The sequence below is a fragment of the Cygnus atratus genome, chromosome 9 (assembly GCF_013377495.2).
Source record: "Cygnus atratus isolate AKBS03 ecotype Queensland, Australia chromosome 9, CAtr_DNAZoo_HiC_assembly, whole genome shotgun sequence".
In the NCBI taxonomy this organism is placed as follows: Eukaryota; Metazoa; Chordata; class Aves; order Anseriformes; family Anatidae; genus Cygnus; species Cygnus atratus.
The window spans coordinates 26,141,326-26,166,699 of NC_066370.1; the positions used below are offsets into that span (position 1 = coordinate 26,141,326).

At 43.9% G+C, this 25,374-nt stretch overlaps 3 protein-coding genes across 3 annotated transcripts in view; 2 read left to right on the top strand and 1 right to left on the bottom strand.

Annotated features, from left to right (window-relative positions):
• MED12L (mediator complex subunit 12L) overlaps positions 1–25,374 on the bottom strand; it is a 140,809-nt gene that overhangs the window by 41,155 nt on the left and 74,280 nt on the right. The window contains exons 16-19 of the mRNA XM_050712497.1: positions 3,130–3,277; positions 2,419–2,537; positions 1,121–1,264; positions 405–568 (exon numbers count right to left, since the gene is read on the bottom strand). Of these exons, the coding sequence (XP_050568454.1) occupies positions 405–568; positions 1,121–1,264; positions 2,419–2,537; positions 3,130–3,277 (575 nt within the window). The remainder of the gene's footprint in view (positions 1–404; positions 569–1,120; positions 1,265–2,418; positions 2,538–3,129; positions 3,278–25,374) is intronic.
• Positions 6,107–7,263, top strand: P2RY12 (purinergic receptor P2Y12). The gene has a single exon (XM_035566551.1). It carries the CDS (start codon positions 6,107–6,109, stop codon positions 7,130–7,132), a length of 1,026 nt encoding a protein of 341 aa, XP_035422444.1. The 3' UTR covers positions 7,133–7,263.
• Positions 10,706–12,115, top strand: P2RY13 (purinergic receptor P2Y13). The gene has a single exon (XM_035566550.1). It carries the CDS (start codon positions 10,706–10,708, stop codon positions 11,735–11,737), a length of 1,032 nt encoding a protein of 343 aa, XP_035422443.1. The 3' UTR covers positions 11,738–12,115.

Below are 25,374 nucleotides of genomic sequence, written 5' to 3' on the forward strand. Positions count from 1 at the left end.
CTAGGTAACACGATTACAAATGTTGCATCTACAAACTGATGGGGTCATTTGAAGTTCGGTGTCACCTGTGAGTTTACATGGGCTCCAGAGGGGACAGAACTCCCTCCAGACAGGGGAGCCCAGGGAAGAATCAGGTGAATGGGTAGCAAACAGATATACAACTACGACCTGCTCCTAGGCTACCAAGGGTGCAGGTCCTACCAGCAGGAGCAGGCTGCAGAGTTGAGCCATCTGCTCGACACTAGAGCAAGCACAGACCTGAGCTTGCTTGCAGCCTTCCAGCGCTGCTGCAGCAGCTTCCAGTGCCATGCACTGCTTGGTCTCACTACCTGAACCTACACACATTTTTTGTTTAAAAGAGAACAGCAGAAATACTTTTTTGGAAAAGTGTAGCTGCCACATACCCTTCAAATACTTGTGCAGTTTGCTCTGAGTTGAGAATGAGGCAGGCGTGATAACGCCGCAGGACAGCAACAATGCAAACACACAGTCCTGTTGTGTAGCTTCCTGCCAGGCTGGATGACTTCAGCAGCAGCTCTGCCTCCACAACACTCAGCTCGTTCAGCAGCTAAAAACACATACACAAAAACAACCAGCTGAAAATAACTTCCAACTTAAACATGTAAAATAGGTGTCAAAAAAAAAATTAAGGAAATACTACATGGCAAGCCAAAACAAAATCTGTTTTGCTAAAGAACAAGGGGAAGAGGCAGCAAAATCAACTGTTAAAGTACAGAACACGTCCCTCAGAACTATTTTTCAGAAGAATACAACATTTCTGGCACCTACGTGCTTTACTGTGTAATAAGATGCTTGCGCCTGAAACAGTGAAGCCCATACTAAAATACTTTGTGCTAAAATAATCCAGTTCTTTATTAATTATATATATTTTTAAAATAAAGTAGATCTGTTCACTGCCCGTAATGGTCAGAGAGTAGGACAGAAGGGGAAGTATCTGGGTAGTTTTTTCAGAGGTTAGGAAACTGAAACAGAGAAAGTCCTATGACAGCAGATCAGGAGAATATAATTGGTTTGTGTTTTTTTTTTTTTTCTGGTTTTACTTAAAAATGTATCACAGCTTTGTCCTGATGTACCTATTAATAAAATTAACTCTTCTTACCTGTATTGCAAAGTCTATCAGTCCATTGATGTTCAGTGCTGGTTCCATGAGATCAAAGATAAGTTGTATATGGTGAGCCAAGGGAAGATGATATGATGTTCCTGAGGCAAAACTAGTTATTTGTTCGAGAACATTACTGGAGATCTGTGAAAATAAATGTTGAAAAGTTGTATGATAGCTGAGGACTTCTCAGATACACTACTGCTCCAAAAATCCTAAATTTGTTAATTGGTAATAGCAAATTACAGCATTTTGCAGATAAAAGCACTAACAAATCATGCCTAAGTATAGAGTATATCTTTACCATCATGCAAGTCAGTTGTAACACTTTTATTTGCTACATAGACAAAGCAGAAAAATGCTGGTCTACTGCTTTACAGCTAAATGTCAAATTGCTATTATTACCTACAATAATTAATTTTACTCTGTGGGATCTTTTTAAAATTCAATTTTTGTTTAAAGGAGAGGCAAAATCTATTTTCATCCTACTGTATTGTGCTTTTTTATTGAAATAATTACTCAAACGATGTCCTGCAAACAAAACATGTAATGAATTCATTCAAAACACCAGATCTAGTGATGCGTTATAAATTAAGTATCAAACATGAACCTCTTTTACTTTCTTTCTTAGGCTAGCCTGAGGTTATTGAAAAATACTTTAAAACAGTAACTAGAAGTAATGAAAACCTATGCAGATACATTTGCACACAAGTCCTGATATAAACCAGGAAAAACGGGCTTGTCATTTAAAATAAGTTATGTTCTCAAGTCAGCCACTAATATAGTTTTTTAATGGCAAATGTTAACTATAAATTTAAATACCAAGAAAAGAACAAACTGTATTATCCATCTGTTTCTCAGACAGTCAGTTTGTTGCACAAACACAGAAAAGAGCTCACCATCCTTCATGCACACAGATGCAGTAACATACCTTTTACATACACGAGAGATTGACTGATAGGTACCTAATTTACCAGTGATCCCTAAACAATGATGTTAACTGAAATGTAAAACTGATTTCAAATTTTTCAGTTAAAAAATCATGACACCTGTAACAGCCCTCAAAGCTTCTTAAAATTAATTTAAAAAGTCCTAACAAACCAAAACAAACCACCAAATACCTACTGAAGCAGATATTTTAAAATACCAGTGCAGCATTTTTTTCTCTTGCCTTCAAAGAAGCAGTGCACTCAAAATTCTTGGTACATACAAAACATTTCTAAAAACCTAGATTCGCTTCCTATTTGATCTCTCTATGGCAGAATATAAAAGGCTACAATTTTATACATGGGAAGTACCTGAGATGTCACCTGATGTTGATCAAAATATGACAGTTGCTGTAGTTTTGTGAATACCGTCTCAAGGGTTGGAAATGCTTCTTGTTTGTTCTTCCTGGCTTTTTGCCCTTCATCCCCAACTTAACAGATAAAAATATTATTTGGTCATTTTATATTTAATGGAGCCCTAGTAGCTCTGCAATATTACTGCTTTATAACACAATTAAAAAAATTTAAAGCTTCACTCATGACTACATAAAACCCTTCTTCTCTCAATTTTCCGTTATACTTGGGGAAAATACAGAGCATAGCAGGTAACAATGTAAAAGCTACTTTAAGGTTATTCCAGTGCAAGAAGGCGCCATTCAATAACTGAAAAATAGTCACGTTGTTTTACTAGGAAGGTAAGGAATATGTATGTAAGGGCTGGCCAGTATCTCATATTTGAGGCTTTAACCTAACGGCAATGTTGACAGCCAAATTGCTATAATGTCAAATAGGGATTTCTAACCACAGCATAGGGACTTCTAACCACAGCGGCCTTCTCCTGTCCCGGTGCCGCGGCACAGCAGGTGCACCCCGTGCTGTGGGAATGCGGTACCTCGCCCAGTGATGGTGAAGGGGATGAAAGCCAAGTTACATGATCAACATGCACGGCTTCAAACTTGCTGAGCACCTCAGCTCCCACGATCTTCTCTACAGGCTACCGTACAGCACTGTTAAAGCATTTACCACCCGTTTCAGTAGTACTCTTCTTATTCAGAATTTTCAGGATGTCTTTGGTAATCTTCTTCAATTGATGTCTCGCTTCGTCACGCTCCTTACCAACACCATAAAGAAGAATCATGCGCTGGTTACACTCATGACTTGAAGATTCATCCTGAAAAGACCAGAAGGAGTGAAGCCACTTTCCTTTATCTTTTCCTGTTATCACTTGCAGAAACCCAATAGCCCAGACTGCAATAAACAATAACAAACTCTTCATCACAAAAAGCACCTCGTGTGATTATTCACATGGAGGAAATCACTGACAAGGGTTAAAATACAGAGGGAAAAAATGTAACTTGGTATTATGAATTCTATAAGTATCTATGAAGACAGAGTCAGAAGATGCATAAGGATAATCACCCTTAGCTGCCCCATGGATCGATATTCAGTAGTAAGTCAGTAAATAAAAGACAAGATGTCTAGAAACTGTATCACTTCTCTCGCTACGTACAAATCCATTAAAAAGAAGATGCAGCCCAACAAAACTGTGTTCTGTACATCCAAAAGAAATAGACATATTTAAGTTTACTTAAATTCTAAATGGTTATATTTAGGCTTCTACTAAAATATATTCTAAAATGTTGATGCACAATAACTTAAAAACTTGGAGAACTGATTTGCAAGTCATATAAGGTGTAAATATTTCGTGCAGTAATATAATTACCTTCTCCAATGACTGTTTCTCTTTACAGAATGAGACTACTTAAAGTTTTCAGACAGATAAGGCTGTGTACAAAAGTCATACTAAACAGCACACACCACACAAATCACAAGGCAAAAAGATAGTAGGCGGAAGTGCACTGTACACTCAGAAAGTTGCAGTCTTACAAAATACATGACCTCTTTTAAAAATAGTGTCTCTGTCAAAAGCAGGAAGTAAACCTCAAATTATCTATAAAATTCTATTTCGCTCTCTGTTCTAGAGGAAACAAAAAGAGAAGCACTGACAGCATCACCTGGAATTTGCAGCTGTCTCTCTGGCTGAGAAACCAGTTCAAGCCAGAGGAAGGTCTAAGTGGCAGAACTGGGATGTGAAGCTGTTCCTCCAGCTTCCCCGGGCTCCCAGGGACTTGCACATGAACACCCCTGCCTGCTGCCACAGTGCGGAGCGAGAGGAACCGCAGGCGACCCTCTGCCAGCAACGCAAGCTTCCCATCACAGGAAATACATAAGATTTCATCACTTCTCAACAGCACACTACGGTAATCTCCTCTGTTTTCTGGTTTGTTTGTTGTTGTGTTTTTTTCCTGATATTGCATGTTTAGTGAATACTTATTTTGTTAGAATGACACGCAGCAGCAAAATCTGCCATGTGCTTCACAGCAAAGCAGATTTAGAAATTCCTCTCTAAGTCTTACAGACAGAAATAAAACTTTGCAGATCTGTGCGAAAAATGCTGGGGATGCTCAGGCACTGGCTGACAAAGCTTCAGCTCCTCCAGGCATCTTATTTTACAAAGACAGAGATCGCTCTGAAAGATAGCAATTTTTACAATTGCATCAGTACACACCCGAAAGCCGCTCCTTTCATAATACCAAACTGACCGATTCAACACCCCTGTCTGGCTTCTTCTGGCAACCAGATTGGATCAAACCTGATCAGACCGAGGCTTTCAGATTAGGAGCAAGTTTTCCACTGAGTCCCTGCTACGAGTTACGCAGATGCACACAGGCGGGTGTTTGCGGTAACAGGCCGGGCGATGCACTCTGCGGGATGGTGCCAGCGGCTGGGCGCCAGCAGCGCTGCCGGAGGCCTGTAAGACACCAGCACTCCCACACTGCTTTGGCACTGTGGTTCAAGTCAACGAAGTTTGAGATCTATTTGCAATATGACATTTGATAAAGCATCTGATTTAGAAAAATGACAGGATAAACTAGTAGTGAAGTTATACATTAATACTTATATTAATATAAGTATATAAATATAAATACCTTTTTATTTAAATATAAATACCTTTTACAGACCGTGCTGGCAAATGTGTAACCACTGAAGTAAGATGCTGCTAGCTATCTAATTGCTGGCATGCACAACCAAAGAGCAGCCACTCATGTCTCACCTCTCTCCCCCTGGAAGCAGCACTCAGGGACTCGGGGGGGCCACGTACACCCCCTGGACCCAGCCCAGTGTTGGAAGCAGGTCTGAGGGCAACAGGCGGCAGCCTGCAAGTGGCCGTTCCCACTGTCTGGCAAGGGGCATGGGGGGAAAGGGAGAGAGCAGCCTCAAGGGTAACCAACAGCCAGGCTGGAGTAGTGCCTCTGGGAAACAAAGACAGCCAGCCAAGCAGAAAGAAAATAAAAAAGGGACATTTGATTACTCTTTACTTCAGCCTGGCACTGTTAAATCTGCAGTCAAAAGGAGTTTAACTGCCATCTCTTTTCCACACTAAGAAGAGGATGTGGAAAAGGATGTTTCTCCTTCTTCCTTGTAAGAAAAGGAGGTAGTTTGTACAGACGCATATCAGACAGTGAAATGGCAGCCCTGCCGGCCCACATGACGGCCTCACTGCTGCTGCACTGAGCTGCTGCAGGCCACCCTCCCAGCTCACGGCCCTCACCGCCCAGTCCAGCCAGGTGGAGCTCGGCCTGGGGGGTCCCACCCGGGGGTACCACCCGCCCAGCCCCTGCCTGCAGCCCTCTGGCCGGGCAGGAACGCTGGCAGAGCAGGATGGCAGGTCACCTTGGCTCCTGGGTCACAGAAGAGCAGACCAGGCCAGGCCACCTCACAGGGACAGCTGTGCCCAGTGCCAGCTCTCCCCCTGCACAAACCCAACATCCTTGGTTAGATAAAAACCCACCTGGCAGCAGTCAAAGCCCCACTGGAAATGTTCCCACCACAAAAATTAAAAATAGACTAAAAAGGCTGAAGTCTCACAATAGATATAAGCCCCACTTTGTTTATTTTTTCTTTTGTTTGTTTTCACAAGGAGGGTGGAAAAGACAAAATGCAAATGAAAGCCACAAACAACTTCAGCTACTCTGGCAACGGCAGCAACTGCAGCAGCGATAACAAAATCAGTCAGGTCATCTTTCCTTTGCTTTACACACTTCTCTTCCTGGTGGGTCTCACTATGAATGGCCTGGCAACGTGGATCTTCTTTAAAATATCCAGTAAATCCAATTTCATCATCTTCCTCAAGAACACTGTCATTTCTGACATCCTCATGATCTTGACTTTTCCATTTAAAATCCTTAGTGATGCAAAGTTGGTACCGTGGGTGCTGAGAGGATTTGTGTGCCAGGTCACCCAGGTCATATTTTACTTCACCATGTACATTAGCATTATGTTTCTTGGGCTAATAACTATCGATCGCTATCAGAAAGCCACTTCACCATTCAGAACATCAACCACAAAAAGCCTTTTCGGTGCCAAGATCCTGTCCACGGCAATCTGGATATCAATGTTTACTCTTTCATTACCCAACATCATTCTAACAAACAAGGAAAAAACACCTAAGAATGTAAAAAAGTGTGCTCTCTTGAAATCTGAGTTTGGCTTAGTCTGGCATGAAATCGTGAACTATATTTGCCAACTTATCTTCTGGGTTAATTTAGCAGTCATAGCTGTATGCTACATACTCATAAGTAAGGAACTGTACAAATCCTACAAAAGGACAAGATGCACAGGAAAAGCATCTAAAAAAAATGTAAATCTAAAGGTTTTTATCATAATTGCAGTGTTTTTTATTTGTTTTGTGCCATTCCACTTCACTAGAATTCCCTACACTTTGAGCCAAACAAGAGACGTTTTTGAATGCTCTGCTCAGAACACCTTGTTTTACTTAAAAGAGAGCACGCTGTGGCTGACATCACTAAATGCTTGCCTAGATCCATTCATTTACTTTTTCCTTTGCAAATCATTTAGAAAATCCTTGCTAGACACACTATGCAAGCACACAGAATCGCCAGAACTCCGAACACAGATGGCAGTGCAGAATGAAGGAGATGACACAGACGAGACACCACTCTAGCACGAAGAACTAACCATGTCCCTACTTGGCCACGTACGCTTATTTGGAAGGCAAGGAGAAAGCAGTAAAATCCTGCTGAAAGTTACCTAGAATTTTGACAACACCTTTACAAATTGCCCTACAGATGAAGCACAAACACACTGGAACCAACACCACTGGTTGCAGAAATGGCAAAATTAGAAAGCTTGAATAAAACAAGAGCACCATCTGATCACAGACTCCATGCTTGTCAGAATTTCTAGGAAAAAGTTAGAATTTATAGTTGGAGCTGCAAGAAAAAATTAAACCAGAGTCACAAAATGCTACAGAACAGAAGATGACCTGCAGAGATTTTGCAGAAATAGCTTAATTTGGGCCAGTGTAAAGTCCATGACAACACAAGAGCCAAGAGATGCAAACAAAATCCACAATAAACATAGTTTTTAAATACACGAAGTTGTTACCTTGCATGCAACCAAAAGATAAACAGAAATATAGGACATATGTAGGTAAACTATTTATCTGTGCAGATTTTTGGTAACAGAGTAACATTTTGTTTACCTCATTACATGCTTGCAGTTCTTAATCCATTGACCAATAATTGTTTTATGTCAGAGGAAATTATTTCATAATCAGGCTTACCTTGATGTGTGTTCAATCTTCAAATGCTTCACCTTATTATATGAAAAATAAAAAATGTACACTTTTACAGAGAACAAAATACTATATTGGAAAATGTGCAAAGATTCAATCTACAGAATACTTAGATCTTAGTGAACGAAAAACTAATTGTAAAATCTTTACTAATTATTAAGGGCAGCCTGTTTGCACTATACAAGAATTGTAACCATTTATGCCTTTTCATTTGGAAAAGTGGGAAAAAGGAGGAAGGTATTCTCAGGAACAATTATCATTATAATTACACACGAAAAATACGCAAGGCTAATGTAATAAACTATGCTTCATTTAGCATAGCTGCAAAACAGCTCCCAGTCAGAAAAAACGTTCCATCAGCAAACAAGAGCTCAGACCTGCCCCAAGCCGATGTCCTGCCTACACCTCTCCAGCAGCCATCTGGTCCCTGGCAGGGCACAGGGAGCTTTCAAGATTGATATCCAACTTCCTAAAACATCAGAACAGTTCACTTACTTCAGCACTCAGCCTTGGAGCTGATGCATCTCTTATAACCTGCCTGTCTAAATCAAGGATTTCACAAACTTTTCGTGTACAGCTTACGCTGGTGTACAGTCCAGCAGTGATTACAATCAGTGTTGGGTTACGCTGCAGAAAATAGGGCACCATTATTTCCCTGAAACCAGCAGCATTGCCAGTCACTTCTGAGTGCATTTTTGGCAACCACCTGGGCCCAGGAGACTGACCAGCTCCCAGCTGATGCCTGAAAGGGACTTGTGGGATGCCCCTTTTCCACCCAACACCCATTCTCCACATTCTTTGCACATACACACAGATTTATTATTTAATTATCTGCCAGCTGCTTCTCCTGATCAGATGGTGTGTTCAAACAACAGATACTGCTGCTCTCTGCATACCACACAGATGTCACTGATGCCACACGCAGGCACTTAGTACCTGCCTCTGAAGTTGGGAGCATTGTCAAGGTGTAAGAGAAGAAAACGTGGAAGAAGCTGACTTGGAAGTTGGTAATAGGATATTGCAACAGTCCATCTCAGCTTTTATAGTCTTTGAGGCATGTCCAGAAGTCAGGTCAGGCAGCCAGAGACATGTCATGCTGATGATGTTGGCAAGGGTGACCTTCACTTGGTCATCCTCAGGGCACTGCGCACTCTGCCAGACTTTTAACATCAACATGTGCATGTATGTTAAACAAAATGTATATGCCAATACATGGACGTTATCAGTACAGCTACAGACTGAGAACCTCAAAAAGCAATCTGCATCTGCCCACAGAAGGACGGCTTCAAGATGAGCCCGTTCCCACACCACACCAAGCAGGAAGCCAGAAACAGCTGACACAAAACCAGAAGATAAATCACATTACTCAAACAAAACATTCTGTTTACAGAGAAATGCATTAGATTCCAACATAATGCATAATAAATACATAATAAACACATAACAAATACAAAGCACACCATGAAGCAGAAGCAGCTTTTGCCAGAAAGAGAAAGTCTCTACATTCGGCATGCCATCTCACCTGGCCACACTGGCATCGAAATGAACCAGAAATGCCATTCTGAAGATCAGAAGCAAAGCTCGGGTTCCTGTGTGGGATTAACAGTCCCACAAAGAAAATACACCTCACATTTTAAGACTGCTTTTTTCTTCCTTCTTCTCTTCTCTGAATCTTCACCAGGAATTCAAATATTAATTATTGTCCAACAGATTTCAAACCTTAACTGCTCATTTCAGTGTAAACCATAAAATACAAAGACGGAATGCATTTTTTCTTGCCTTCAGTGGTCTATATAGCCAATTTCTCCAGCTACAGAGGGAGGGCACCATTTCTGAAAATGTCAGTGTACATGATTTTGTAGCCAAGTAACCCCATGGTGCTTCATCCCATTGTAAGGGTAGCTTTGAGCAGACTTTCTGATGATGGATTTAATGCCAAATAGTACTGTCCAGATCATGGGAATTCACACGCACAAGCTACATTTGAAGATTATCCTGGAAAACCGTCAGGAAACGTTCTTTGTTCATTCTTCTCACATCTCTGAAGGACCCAAATAGTCATGGCACAGTGTAGTTGATCCACGTAAACAAAAATCCAGACAACGTACCCACCTTCACAGATATGGTCATTTTTTTCTTTGTCAGTAGAGAAGAAGGTAGTATACTTTTTGACAGAGACCGAAAGGAAGAGAGAGGGGCAACAGCAAACGTGATTAACTAACTCGGATGATAAGTGGAAATGAGGAAGGAAACAACACATCACCACCAGCAGAAAAAGTTTCTTCATTCTACACATTTCCCCATTCTTAATACTTTGCTTGAGGCTTCTGTCAGCAGAGGAACAGCAGATGAAGTGGAGATAGCCAAAGACCCCTCTTCAAAACAGCTGCTGCCAAGTTTGCTCAGGTACTTGCACTATTGAGCGCTCATCTGGTATGACGGGGCACTTGGGCATCTGGCTTTCAGATATAAGAGGCTGATAACCAGCGGTGTGCATCTTATTCTCAAAAACATTATTTAAATATGCACTGAGAAAGGAAAAATGGTACATGCTTGGTACGAAATACCAGAATTCACCTTCCCAGAGGCACCTTGGTTATCAGCCACAACTATAAAATTTGTATTCAATGTTAAAATACGTGCCCACATAAAGACAAATGGTTCTCTAGGCATTGTGCTGTTATACCTTGCTATTATGTTATCTTAGGCGTCTATAATGATTATATACCATTTCAACTTTTCATTACACATTAGTCTGTAAACCACTTAAACTTTGACAAGGTTTAGATTTAATATCAGCCAGTCTGTTTAATGCATGTTCCAGAGTTTTTGTGTAAATTGTATAAACCTGCTAATCACTGCCAAAAACATGTCATCTTGAATACAAACTGTTATGCTGTATGTTTTCTCTCTCCTTTTCACTCAAGTCTATTCTGGAAAATGGAAGACTTTGCGAATGAGAGTACCATCAGTAACTCCAGCGGAGCACCCTTCTCCACCCCATGCCACCGAGACACCAGAGTTACCCACCTGGTCTTCCCAGTACTCTATACACTCATCTTCCTCCTGGGACTTGTACTGAACAGCCTGGCTCTTTGGGCTTTCTTCTATATTCCAAGCACATCAACTTTCATTGTCTACCTGAAAAACACCTTAGTATCTGATTTTATAATGACACTGATGCTTCCTCTGAAAATCCTGACTGACTCTGGCCTGGGACCATGGCAACTCAAAGCCTTTGTCTGTCGCTTTTCAGCCGTAATATTTTATGACACCATGTATATTAGCATAGTGCTCCTTGGTCTCATTGCTTTTGACAGGTTTCTCAAGATCGTGAGACCCTTTGGGAAGTTCTGGGTGCAACATGTGACCTCAGCAAAGATCCTCGCAGGTCTGGTCTGGCTCTTCTTCCTTGTTCTCTCTCTACCAAACATGATCTTATCAAACAAGAAAGCAACACCGCAGTCCGTAAAGAAGTGTGCCTCGCTGAAGAGCTACTTTGGACTCAAATGGCATGAAGCCGTCAATTACATCTGTCAGTTCGTCTTCTGGACTGTTCTCATTCTTATGTTTCTATTTTACGTAATTATTGCCAAAAAGGTATATGAGTCTTACATGAAAACACAGAAGAAAGAAAACAAAAGGGAAAAAAAGGTCAAGGGGAAAGTATTCATCATTTTTACTGTGTTCTTCTTATGCTTTGCCCCCTTTCATTTCAGCAGGGTTCCCTATACCCTGAGTCAAACGACAACCCGAATGGAATGCCGTCTGCAGAACCAGCTCTTTGTCGCTAAAGAAAGCACTCTTTGGCTGGCTGCCACAAACATCTGCATGGACCCTTTGATATACATGTTCTTGTGCAAACCATTTGTAGAGAAGATATTATGCAGGAGAGTAGACACACTTCAGAAAACCATTCATACAAACCCCAAATCCGAACTGGACACACGAACATCGGCAACTGAACCTTGATTCTGTAGCTCATATTCATATGTGGATATTTGTAGAGAAGTTAAAAAATAATGTTTTACTTCTGCTGTAGAAAATTAAAGGGCAGTGGTACTGTAATACTACTACTAAATAAAAGTGGCACACTGGATTTCCATATTTATGCTCACTGCTTAGCTTTGATAGGCGAAAAGCTGTCATTCACATTGCCACCTGAGATCTAACACTGATCTTCCCCAAGCTCTGCCCTCTCATTGGGATCACCGTCACTAATCAAAGCTGGGGAAGCCCAACTGCATCTTGGTTGTGCCCGCCCAGCCACAGTTCTGCACTCGCACCACAGAGATCTGTACCACCTCAGTCAGACACTAATGCGACTTCACAGCTGTAACCACACGAGTCTGAATAAAAAAAACTGCATTGGTGATGCATAAAACTAACAGTGATCAGCTTGTAGTCTTGCATTGCTGTGCTGGCTCTGCGAAGTTAACAAGAACTAAAATGCCTTCGCTTAAGAACGAGATACCGAATAATTCTATCTGCTTTAAACAAGCAAACAAAAACCCTTTCTTATTAACACTTGAACATCTTACTGACTATAGATGCTTCTAATGATAATTTAGATTTATTTGGGAATAAATCGCAGAGCTCTTGATTTTGTATGTCTGTAATTTTCCCCCTGGGTGCCAGCTCAGCTGGCAGGCTGTAGGGCAGGGAGGAGGAGCCGTACCTGACAGAGGGACATGCTCCATTCCCATCCCTCCCCGCCTCTCATACACATAATTACTTTCCTGCCACCTAACCCTGTTTCCTCATCCTTCCTCTCCACCTCTGAGGAGATGTTTGGGGAGGACACGGTTCTGCAATACCTCAGCCCCCGAGCACATGCCATGGCTGGTCGGCAGAGGACCCAAAACTGCTCCCTGCAAAAACCCTGAGCCGTGCAGCACGCACCCTACCTCACTGCTAACCAGCAGGGAGTGCCGAGGAGCGTCCCCTCAGTTGCATGTTCACCCTTCCCAGCGCTGATGAGTGGTGAAGAAAAGGCAGCAAGCAGCGCTGTCACCCCACTCAAAAATCCAGCTCCAGCTGGCTCATGGTGCTACTCACCTCTCCATCAGCCATCCCGCCAGGGAAGTCCAAATCTACCATGCCTAAAGAGAAACTGCTTGTAACCCAAAACCCTGACTTTTATTCCACTGCTACTTGTCCCTGACATACCCACCACCCCAGGGACCACCTCTTCATCGTGCGCTGCTCAGGCGATGCGGCATTGCAGAAGGGGCCTCAGGGAAAGCACCACAACTTGCTCTCTTCCATCATCCCTACAGCTTATTGTAACTGCCTTCACCCCCGCCTGCCCCACTGCACTGTGCCTGGACACTCACCTCCTGTGGCCCTTCTGCTTGGTGACACTGTGGGACAGAGATGGGAGAGTCCCCAGCACCTGGCTGAGAAACAGTCTCGGACCTTACCAACAAACTTCACTTCTTAAGCGCTCTTGCTAGCTTTGTGTCGTTCTCACGTGTGCCAGATGCTTTGACTACTACTTGTTTGCTATTTCTATAATTTTAAATATTTACAAAAGCCTAATGCAATCACGTAGGTTGCTCCATACAGCCTGATTTTTTCAAATCTGTGTTTAGACTACTGTGTGTTAATTACATCTGCCTTTAGCTTTCCCTAGCCTCTACCACACAGGTAGATGTGTTATTTAGCAATTTCAGCTCTGTATCTTCTCTACTAGGCACATTACATACTTTCCGTAAGTATAACACCCTTTCACAACTGAACTAAGCCCCAGTCAGCTTCCAACTGGTTCTGAACTTCTCTATAAGTCAGCGTTCTCTCAAACAGTGTCGTCCTCTCAGGATTAAATACTACTCAGGAATTAAATCTTCTCTCCCACACACATTCAGTGTTTAAGAGGATTAATTTGGCTACTTTAGCTAAAGCAAATATATTAAATTTTAGTTGTTAAAATACTCACTACTGTAGCAACTGCATAAAGAAAAGTACAGAGGAGTCTGAAAATGTTCCACTAAGCCTGTTGACACACACGGCAATTAATGTTGTGGCTGAAGCTCAGCAATGGGGGAAGACAGCTTTTAAATCAGCTGCAATACTCAAGCAAGCAACCTCCCGAGGAAATCTGCGTTCCTGAGCTTTGGGTACACTAGGGCAGAACTTAGCACAAAACTTGTCGTTTCTACTGCTTGGAACACAACATACCTATTTCACGCTGTGCACAAACCCATCCTGGCAGCACACGCAGTTAAGCACCAAGAGCCTGTATGTAAGGGTGGGTGTAACCACAAAATGGGATGAGGTGCTCCTTAAATACGGGGTGTGCCAAAGGTTTCAGAGGAGTCTTAATCATCTGTTTCTCAGCGGCGGCTTCTTAGGTAAAGGGGAGACAGATTTACCAAAACCTGCCACAGAGAAATGCCAGCTGACTGCAAGGATATCGCTTTCAGGAAAAGTCCCCTAAATTCTAACATTTGGGATCTTGCACTTCTTTTCCGTCAGTTTTTAGACCCCTGCCTCCAGACAGAAGTAAGAATTGTAACAGTTAAAATATCTCAAAGTTTAGGTCTCTCCTTTTTTCAGGCTCAAAAAAGGCTAAAGCAATATTTTAAATCTTACACAAACTGAGAGGCATTTCAGGAAGAGGCTTGTCTCGGAGATGAGGAAGCCAGCAAGCTGGACCACCGCAGCGAGTACCAGCAGCACGGCCCAGGAAGCTGCTTGGCTGGGCTCTCCAGAGTTCCTCAGTGCCACTGAGGAATTTGTGTGATTCCATTTAGTCTACCAGCAAATTCAGTGGTAGTCACCGTTTTTCAAAATCTGATTTTTCTCCGAACATAATTTGGAAAGACTGGTACTGACACTCATACCCCTGGAGCCACTGAGAAACCTGTGCTTCTAGGTTCAGCAATTGTACAAGACAGAGTAAACATATGTGACATTTTAACCTTAAACATGCTTACTGCAGTCCATCATCATCACGATGCAGCAGTGAGGCTTTTCCTTTCCACTTCCAAGTTTTCATTTACTTGGCTTGTTTGTGCTCCAGACTACAAACAACACACAACCTAGAAACTAGAAAGCTGGCAGCAGGCCTAAAACTTGTTCAGACAAATGAACTTTATTCCAGGCTCCCATGCTCCTGGCTTCGTGTGAAAACTATTGATGCTTATTCTAAATTTTTCTACAGGTTGTTGAGTTACCAAAAGGGGAACTACAGGGCACCAGGCAGTCAGGTTTTGCAGGAAATCAATCTTATTCAGGTCCACAAAGGCCAACTGTACTTATTATTTTACTTGCTTTTAAGAAAAATAAAATATATTATACCTTTGCCTAATATATCCACCATTTTAGCCTTTTAGGTTTTGCATCAGACTGCCTCTTCTCAGAGGGACAATAAACACCTGAACACCTAAAGACAAATTTTGCACTTCATATGTGTCCTGGCTCTCTGGCACCACAATACAACCCTCTCCAACAACGCTCCTATGACTCTGAGCATCGAGAAAACTCTCACAGCAAACACCACTACCTCAGTTAATTAGAAATGCAAAAAAACAATTTGCATCATAAGAACTGGGAAGCCAAGCCAAGCAACCAAGATATTACCCATACAACTACACACAATCACACAGGGCCAGCAGAGTGCCCGTGAAGACTAAAGGCTCTAGAACTGCCTTACACCTACAGAAAGGATCTGCCAGCCACGGCGTGCACCTTCAGGTAATCTATCAACACAATGTGAGGAGCTCGAGGATGAAGGAAGAAGAAATGAGCTTTATAAAAGTGAATCCTTTAGTTAGTTCCCTTCTTCTATTTTTATTTATTAAATAAAAAAGCTAGTTTAATGCATTATCCAGGTGGCTAATCTGCTTTAAAAATAAACCCATAGCTTGTACCGCCAAATGTGATAGTAAAGGAGTTTTAGAATAAAGCGACACAGTAATTGCTGTAATAAAGTTGTTCTGGCTCTTATGTAATCTGAGAGTTGCTCTGTAATCACCAGAATACAAAAAGGGACATCCAGCCTTTGAATAATGTGAACAATAGCAAAGTTACAGGTTAGCTCTCAGCATTTCTTCACACCACAGCTTCACATTTCTGTTGTGCTGCTTTTACGACAAGCTCTGTAGCATTTCCTTTTTATGTGCTGGCTAGTCCAGACCTGCTCCTGTCCGAGGGCTGCCAAAAAACACATCTGAGTTAAAAGCCTGCTACGGGATGCTATGACAGTGCTTTCTAATCCATTAAGTTCCGCTGATATATCAAAATACAGAGATCTTAAAGGAAAGTTAATGTTCCACTGCATCATATTGAAAAAGAAAAATACAGGGCACCACCTATTAAACTATTGGATCTCTATGAGAAATTGTTTTAAACTTTTTTATTTTCCCTTCTACTCTCTTCCCTTTTTCCCCATGACATACCCCTCAGAGCTGTTTGAGATCGCAGAGACAACCCCACTGTTAGAGACACCTGAAGAAGAGCACAAATCACGCAAACGGGAGCATATCGTTCCCCACAGCTGCAGTGCATGCTGCCAGGCAGGCTGCACAAACACTGCAAGCAAGACCAACACAGCAACACCAACACATTTTGTTCAGTGCCCAAACTAAGAGGTCCTCAGAGGAGCAGAGACTTCAGATCCTGGAATTTTGGGTTGTCCAAACATCCCAAGTAGGACCATCTATTGCAAGAAATCCCAATAGAAGCAAGAGGCAGATTTCTCCTGCAACATCTACCACGTTTCTCACAAATGTCACACTGACAGCATTTCTCTTCAAGAAAATTGAAGGACCACGTGGCCTGCAACAGGTAGGTGTCCACATCAGCATCTGGGTGAGTGGTCAGACATAGCTTGAGAGCCAGGTTTCTGAAAGATGGGAATTTTGAAGAGGCTAATCCTAGCCAATTTTCCAGGTGTGGAAATGAGGATACAGTATTGTGCCTGAGACCAGCTAACAGCTGAGCAAGCTGGTGAAGTCCTAGACTGTGAGAAGCCAGCACGAGGACTCAGCTTCACCCAGCTCTCCCTTGTGGAGAATTGTCCGGAGACCGGACACAGCTTGGCAGACCAGGACTGTGAGTATGAACCTCACTCATGTGCCTCGTCTCCAGGACCCATGCACCTGCCAACAGCAACCCGCTTACATGCTAGCCTGCTCTCCAAGCAGCTTTTTGAAAGGATGCACTACCCACAGTGCCAAGTGGACAACATCACATAGGAAATTGACCTGAGACATCCTGAAGATAATCTGCGCACAGAACAGCAGTCACAGACCATGACATTACTCAGCTGCAATCCTTTGCACAACCAGGCCCCATAAGGTACAGACTAAAAATCACCACTGGTAATACCTGAGGGAAAAGACTGAGAAATCACCTTGTTAGAGCTTAAACTCAGAGGCACTAACAGGTCTAAGCTGCAACAAGGCTACTTTATAGATCCTTTGGACACTGACAAAGGGAGAGGAAACCACAGCGGTGAAAAAGTGGTGCCAGGGTAAGATGCAAATCTGAGTCTAATCAGAGCTGACTCCAGCATCATCAGTTAGTACTGAGGAAGAGATCTGAGAAATCCCCAAGAGAGCTAAGAAACAAAGAAACTTATTCAAATTAAATCCCCCAAATTCTCAAAAGGAAGGAGACAAGGCCAACCCCAAAATCGGCACAAAACTTGCACATTACCCTGTCCTCAAGTAAACCAGAATGTGCTGGAAGCCAACCAGAGAGCTTGATGTACAACACTCATCCAGAGCATGGTAAACCAAGGCAGGTGCTCTCAGAGCTCTGGAGCCTCCCACTTACCATTCAGCCACAGGAAAAAGGGTAAGAAACACAAACTGCCTTGTATGCTCCCCAGCAGAGCAGGGTCTCCACTTAGCAGAGCGTGAAGACAGTGGTTTACAGAGACAGGAGAGGGAACCTCAGAGGAGATCTAATACTGAAAAATGAAGCTGTTTGCGTGGACATGCAGCAAGCTGTACTGTACCTGAGTTGCACTGACAATAGCACTTACGAGCATGTCCTGGGGTGGCTGCCGCAGCCTTCTCTGCTGGAGAACAACTCAGCTGGAGGGAGCAGCATACCAGACCATCAGTCAGGAACATGCTCCTGTTTTACACTAGCTCCACTGAGGAGAAAGACCTGGATCTGAACACCTAACGTTAAGAGTGGAAAATGACTGAAAGCCAGTGAAGAGGTGAACCACATACGGAAGGAAAACAGGAGGCACCATTGGTCTAGAAACCCAAAAGCAGTTGAGAGAGGAAAAAAAACCACACATGGAGCTGCTAAGCTGTGGAACACAAGGCAGAGTTGAAAGAAGGTGAAATGGTGGCAGGCACACTGTTCTACTTAGCCATATGCTAGGTCTGAGAGAGGCAGAAATGTAGGCAAGTCTTCTCTACCCAACTACAGAAAAAGCCTTCATCCTCCACTGACGTGATACAGGCACTCCACCATATGCATGTAATAGCGACTATCGCTTAACGTTAGAACATCCATCTCCTGAGATCAGTTTTGCAACTTCTAGTAATAAATCTAAACACATATGATAAACATAACACGTGTTCCTGCTGGCTTCATTTGCATCATCTGTTTTGCCTTGCAAAAGCTGGTCTTCAAAGATGAGCCATGTCAGAAGTCTCCTAAGATCAGGGACTGTATCTGATTGAAGGGAGAGGTCCTGAGGCAAGAGGGAATTTTACAGTTTGCCTGCTAGTGAGCAGAGAGCAGAAACGTGAAAGTTATCACAGGATTCCCCCTGGACACGCAGTCTGGAAGTGGTTCACCAGCACAGGGACACCAGCTGGTAAGTCTGGCTCCTGCTCCGTCTCCAGCTCCTCCCAGGCCTCCAAGCAGCTGTCAAAGGGACCTATGCGGAAGACCTTCTCCAGTGTTAGAAGAGCAGTGCTGGGGATTCAATTACTCAGAGCTTCGAGGAAAAAAAAAAGAAAAGAAAAAGAGTATGGACAAATGTAGGCAGAACAGACAGAAGTCCAATAAATGTGACTTGGCAGCCACTGTTTTAATAGTGGGAAGATTATTTTTATTCCTGTCGATTTAATGGAGAGAGGGTATTGTTTATAACTGTTTTCTATTCAAGAAGGTTGCAGAAATGGGAAATTAACAACTTCATCCTCTACTGACACACAGCAAAATTTTGTCCTGATGTAACTACTTCTGGGGTTACTTCAATGTTCTTAAGGCACTGAGATATCTTCCTCTAAATGTGTGTACACCCAGGACCAGTGGAAGTAGGACTGCAGGAGGCAGCGGGCCCACAGACAGAGTCTCAAAGAACACTGTGACAGCAAAAAGTATGAAGTAAACAGACAGTCTAGTCATTTTAGCTGGAATATTTAGTTACAGACCTAACATTTCACTTTCATCCTACATGCTATTTAGAAGAGAGAATCTGTTCAAAGTACAACATTAAAGATGTCTAAATATAGTCAAATTAATAATTGACATGATAATCTTCATTAGCAGATATTTGCATCTACCCAGCACAAGAGTTTTTAGTTTACACACATCACATCACACTCATCGCATTAAATTCACATTCACCCTGCAGACAAAACAGCACTAACTGAAAGGCACAGGCACGGCTGCACAGGTTGCAGTACAACACGATTTCAGACTGCTCGCAACGTCTCCCTGCAGGACGGCTGCTGCCTTGAGCAGGCACTAACCCACCTCTCAGGTGAATCACTGTCTGCGTCCTGGGTGCTCGAGCTGCTCTGGAGCCAGGAAGTGAGCGGGGAGCGCGCGCTCGCCTACCCTGGCATGTGAGTCATTCCCGGGAATGAGAGAGCCAGTTGCTCCAGTTGCTCCTGGCCAGGGGAATTTTGCCTCTCTGATCAGGTACCACAAAAAAAAGCAATTGGAAGCAAAGAAGCTTACTTCCAGATATGGTTTATTTAAGTACCTTATCGCGAGAAATACTCTCATGACTATTTTAGTTTCAAGATGCACTCTGGAGGAGTCTAAGGCACTTTCGAGATGCAGCTAAGAGGCAAATGGAAGGCGACAATGGTGACAGGTAAGTGATTTTTGATGGTCTGGAAAGCATTTGATAAGTTGTTCTCTAAATCTTCTTGCTCTTAATCACCCTTAACTGAAAAGAAAGTGGGAATTAAGATGCGGTTGCTGAAAACTGGACATGGAACCATAAACGGAATATCAGATCCATTAAAAATGTGAAAAGGTCTCAAATAGTGAGACTTAACTAATCTTTTATTCATTCAATGGCAAACGTCACTTGTTATCTTTTTCCCAATGGCAAAAATTTATATATATTTCTCTTAGTTATTCCTTCTAACATACTATTCAAAGTGCAGTAAGGTTCACGGTTTTAATAATTTATGTCTTGACAGAGCTTAAAGTCATATCAAGTAAGATTCAGTAAATATAACATCTGAATTTGATGTGAAATGTTTGTATTCTATCTTTTTTGCCTCTTTCAGTAAAGGAAAGCATAGGTGAATTCTCTTAATTACATTATACAGAATGAAGGTTTCTCTTCCTTCATACTTCACTCCGATCATGTTAAAACTTGTCAGGTTCACTGGAAAAACCACATAGCTCTGAACTAGCAACTCAAACTACGTGTCTGATTAGTCTCAAAGTTAGGGAAATATATGGGGTACTTTCAAAAAACCTATGTCATTTAACAAGTATTTTAGATTGAAGTGATTATTCTTAGCTACGAACAACTGAAAACAGCAGTGCAATTGAAGGTTTAAAAAAGTTTATATTTTATATTTAAAAAAATGGCTTGGCGTTTGTGCTCTATGGGGACTGCAGACATCCGTTTGTCTTCTCATTGCATAGGCTTGGTCTTGTTCTGATAGGGCTTCACACTTTTTTTCCATCTTTTTAAAGAAGATTTTGCAATCTCCCTGTTAAAAGGGAAACCAGGAAACATTCAGCCAAGGTCACTACCTCACTTCCAGAAGTGCAGGCCCTGTTTGCATGGAAGCTGCCGGCCGTTCTCTGGCTGGGAGCCGTCCGGCATTTCCCCGTGCGCCCGCTCTCACTCCCCTTCACCAGCCAGGCCTCCCCCTGCAGGGCCACCATGCTGCCAGCCGCAGCCTGCGCGGGAAGACCTCCAGCCCGGGGACAACCCCATGGTGGGGAACGACAAGGATCAGCTCTCGCACGAGAGAGAAGCTGAAGGGCGTGAATGGATTTTAGAGACAGAAAGCATCTGTTTGCATTAGGGGCGTGTGAGAAAAAAGCAGCCCATTTTCAGCAGCACCGAGCCGCCGTTCCTGCCTGCCCGCCTGCAGAGGGTTTATTTCCCAGCACGGCCCTGCTGTCTCACCCTCCGCGCCCTCCCTGGCTGCCGGGGCCTCCCCAGGGCAGGGTGGGGAGGAGCGGGGAGACCAGCTCGCCCGGCACCCGCGCCCGCAGCCCGGCCTGCGCCGGCACGCACCCGCGCCAGCTGCTCTGGGCAGGCGCCCGGGGCCCACACCGAGCACCGGGCGGCGGCTGTGTGGCGGCGGCTGGCGTTTGCCAAGGCAGCCCTTCGCTGGCCCAGTGCACGTCTCAGACAGGAAACCTGCCGCCACACTTGCTGCACGTAGCCTGGGATGAGAGATACCCAGACAACAGCGGCAGTAACAGATGGGAGAGTCCTCCTCCTTTTACGAGGAGTCGCAGCGCAGTTTTGCACAGTGGAGTTCAGAAGGGCCTCCTCTCCTCCTCTTCAGCCACATGAGTGCCAGGGAAAACCAGTCCAGGCACCTGCGGTAAGACTGCAGCAGGAAACTCAAGGCATGAAATAGTTATTAAAATTCTGGAACCAAGTGAAAACGTGCCTGATGTACACCAGTGGCTACTGATCACCACACTGCCATCACACGCCAGTGCTCCACCAAGCTGCCAGAGACACTAACCCAGGTGCTGCCAAGAAAGTACTAGAGGAAGTGAGCAAAGTCCCACATTTCAGCTGTCTTAACCCTTCCCAACATTAAATACCCCAGTACCTTCTTTAAAAACAAACAAACAAACAAACCAGGCCCTGCATTACCAAAAGCAGGTTTCCACATCTGACCAACACCAAACCTCAAGAGATACAAGTTATCACAGTATGCTACAAGTTCTTGGTTTTACTGGGGAAAATGTTGCTGACACAAGGAAGTGACAACTGATAAGGAGCATTATAAATTGGCCTTGTATCACCTTCTGTGCAGCAGCGGCTTCTGCCACTACAAGGAATGGCCGGGAGCTGGCAAAGCAGCTGGGCCAGATGACGAAGAAAAGCCCTCTGGGTCCCACATGCTGAAACCATGCCCAGGATTTGCAGTCTGTCGATTTCTGAGAATGGCAGACAGGCTGAGAACACTTCATGAAAAATCAGGGTTGCAACAGGCTGAACTTCTCCCAGTCATATCCAAAAATCCCCACGTCCTTTTCCTTCCTTTTTGAAATACTGGTTTTGCTGCAAGTAGCTAGCATGGTTAGTCCCATGTCACAGCAATATATACTAAAGCACAGAAAAACCCAGCTGACTACAGTAAATGAGAATTTTTTGCCCTTTTGCAATGTGAATTAGAATTGCATATTAAAAAATACTAGAAATTGTTTCAATGCAAAGTAAAATACCTAAAAGTGAGGCCAGAATTACATAAAAATAATTGACATTACCTACACACGTGTACCAGTACTTTTATTTTTAACTACAAGATTTTTCACAGCATCCCCTGTACACCTGAGAGACAAGACAGGTGTACAATAGCCAGAGCTACAACAGATGAAGGTACAATGCAATCAATCACACATCTTCTTTCTTGTTTCCAGACCTAGACATCATCTTGACTGTTTTTAAAGTTTCGAGTTTCTCAGCTTACTGTTTTTCATTGCACAAAGCCAATAACCACACTTACAGCCTAGCATGCAAGAAGCTCCAGCACAGTAGCCCGAAGTCGGGGTCTCCACCTGGAAGACGCAGAGGCCGCCTGCCCAGCCCGGCAGCAGCTCCCCACGCCGGCTGCCTGCTCCTCGGGAGGCAGCTCAAGGCCACCCAAACACCAACTGCTGAAACTTCATCACCAGACTGCTTACCGCCTCAACTGCTGTGTTTATAAAACTTTTTAACTTTTAAAAGACTGACTTCAGGATAATAAAGTATATAGGACAAGTAAGGAACAGCCCATGGAATTAAAGGAAATTAACTGACAAAAATTTCCAGGCTGCCTATTGTGCCAAGAACAGAGCCCACAAAAACACAAGCAGAACAGGAATAGAAAGGCTGGGGGAGAGACTTGTGAAGAGATTAAAAGAGAGAAAAGTTTAAGTTATTCTGGGCAAGTACATGTAAACGTGAAGCTGCTTCTGGCCTCCCCCTTGGAAGGGAAGACTAGAAATGTGACCTGGCAAGGGACTAAAAACTGCATCCTCCAAGCAGCAAAAGAACGTCAATCCAGTTGGATGGAAAGGGGACAAAGTTTGCAGGTGACCAGACTGGGAGGACCGGCTGATACACCAGAGGACTGTGCTGCCATGCAGAATGACCAGGACAGGCTGGAGCATTGGGCTGACAAGAACCTCTTGCAGTTCAAAGGGAAATGCAAAGTCCTGCCCCCGAGGAACAGCCCCAAGCACTGGGACATGCTGGGGCACCCAGCTGGGCAGAGAATGTCCTGGTGGACAAGCTGAACCTGAGCCAGCAAAGTGCCCTTGCAGCAAAACAGGCCAAGAGCCTCCCGGGCTGTGTTAGGTGAAGCACTGCCGGCAGGTGGAGGTGACCCCCCCTCTGCTCAGAGCTGCTGGGGCCACGCCTGGAGGATGGGGCTGAGCTCTGGGCTCCCCAGTACAGGAGAGGCATGGAGCTGCTGAAGAGAGACCAGCAAAGGGCCACAAAGGTAACTAAGAAACTGAAACAAGCCGCTGACAGGAAGGGAAAGGATGAAACTGTCTCCAGCTTCATACTCATCACTGGCATCCAGATGCTGACATGATGTGAGAGATCAGCTAAGACGTGTGGTGTGGTGAGGGGAAGGATCCAAGACACCCGGCACAAGGACAAAGACACTAAGAGAGCCAAAACAAATGGGTTGGTGTTTTAAGGAGCTGAAAAGCAATTGCCAGACAAACAAAGGAAACTGTGACAGGGACCAGGAGAAGAGATGGAGAGGCAGAGGGTGACCCAGTGGTGGTGCTGGGGGAGAGGCTGGGACTGCGCTGCTTAGCTTCAGAACTGCCTCCACACCAAGCCTTGCTCAGAGCGCAGCCAGTGGAAGCTGCATCTTGCATGGCAGATTCTTAACAGGGGTTCAGAGAAAGCAACTTAATAGGGCTACAATACAGCTTCTGCTATTGGCAGGTTTTGCGCAACCAGAAACAACCATCAGCAGCATCTTCTCGACAGAAACAAAGGAAACATTCCAGAGTTAATCCTTTCCTCCTTCCTAATTAGAGGCTGCCATACTGGAAAAAAACATTAATTATCCCAACTCTGCCAACCACTGCATTGTCCTCTCTTCATTTTCACATAAAAATAACAATAATAGTAGTAATTGCAGCACTTAACTCCTCTGCCACCAACAGCCATTTGCCTGCTGCCCAGTGGGGTACCTTTGTTGGCAGTTCTCTCCTAAACCTTCACGTAAAGCAACTTCAGCCTGAGAAACAAATTTTAGCACTACGCTTCATATTATGCTGCTTTAGAAATGGCAAAGTGCTGGCCACCAAAGAACCGATGCCTAGAATCTTGTCACTCTCCCCCCCACTTTTTGAGTGTAGCAGATTAAAAATCTCAAGAGAAGTGTAATTGACCTGAGTGCCCCCAGCCCTCTATGCGCCCAGCAGCCCTGCAGAGCAGAGGACATCTGCTTCACAAAGTTACACTGACCAAAACCAAAGAAAATGTATCTCTCAGTATTTGAGATTTGCACCTGCAAGGCTTAGAATCAAAACTTTGTTTCTGTTTGGCACAAGATTGTCCTCTGCTACACAAACTGGCTGGACATAGGTATGGTACGTTTACCTTCATGTACAAAGGCTTAAGAAGGACTAAAACCCAAACTTGAGTAAGTGATTGCACGTGGGAAGCTCTGCAGTTTACAAGAATAGCTGACAGAGAATTTTTCTCACGGCCAGCTCTTGAGCTAAACGACCGTGGAGAAGGAAGTCCCCGTTAGCCGTGTGAGGGGACGGCTTCCTCCAGAGCAGGTGTCAGCACAGCGCTGGGCACAGCCTTCCACGGGACAGCTCTGCTCCTGAACCATTACTGTCGCTTGTCTTTTATTGAAGACCGATGGATAGGGCAGGACAGGGGGTCAGCCAGACACAGCTCTGCCACGAGCTGAAGGCAGATGGGCAGCAAGTTTCACCACAGCTGGTCTGGGGACGGGATGTGCTGCTGTTCAGAGACGCGTGAGAGAGAAGTCTGGGATGGAGGGGGAAGTGCAAGGAGGAACCTGAAAACCAAGAAGGGGGTTTTGTATTAGATACTGAGGCAGACAAGAAGCTTTCTGAGCCAAGGCACTGGTTCCTGTTTGTGGGTATGACTAAGCAGATGGCACAGCTGAAGACGGTTGTACCTTCATATTGCCTCTTTGCAATCCAGCTGGTTAGGTGCTGCAGCGTTTCTGCTTTACGGAGAACCAGCAGACACGGCTGGC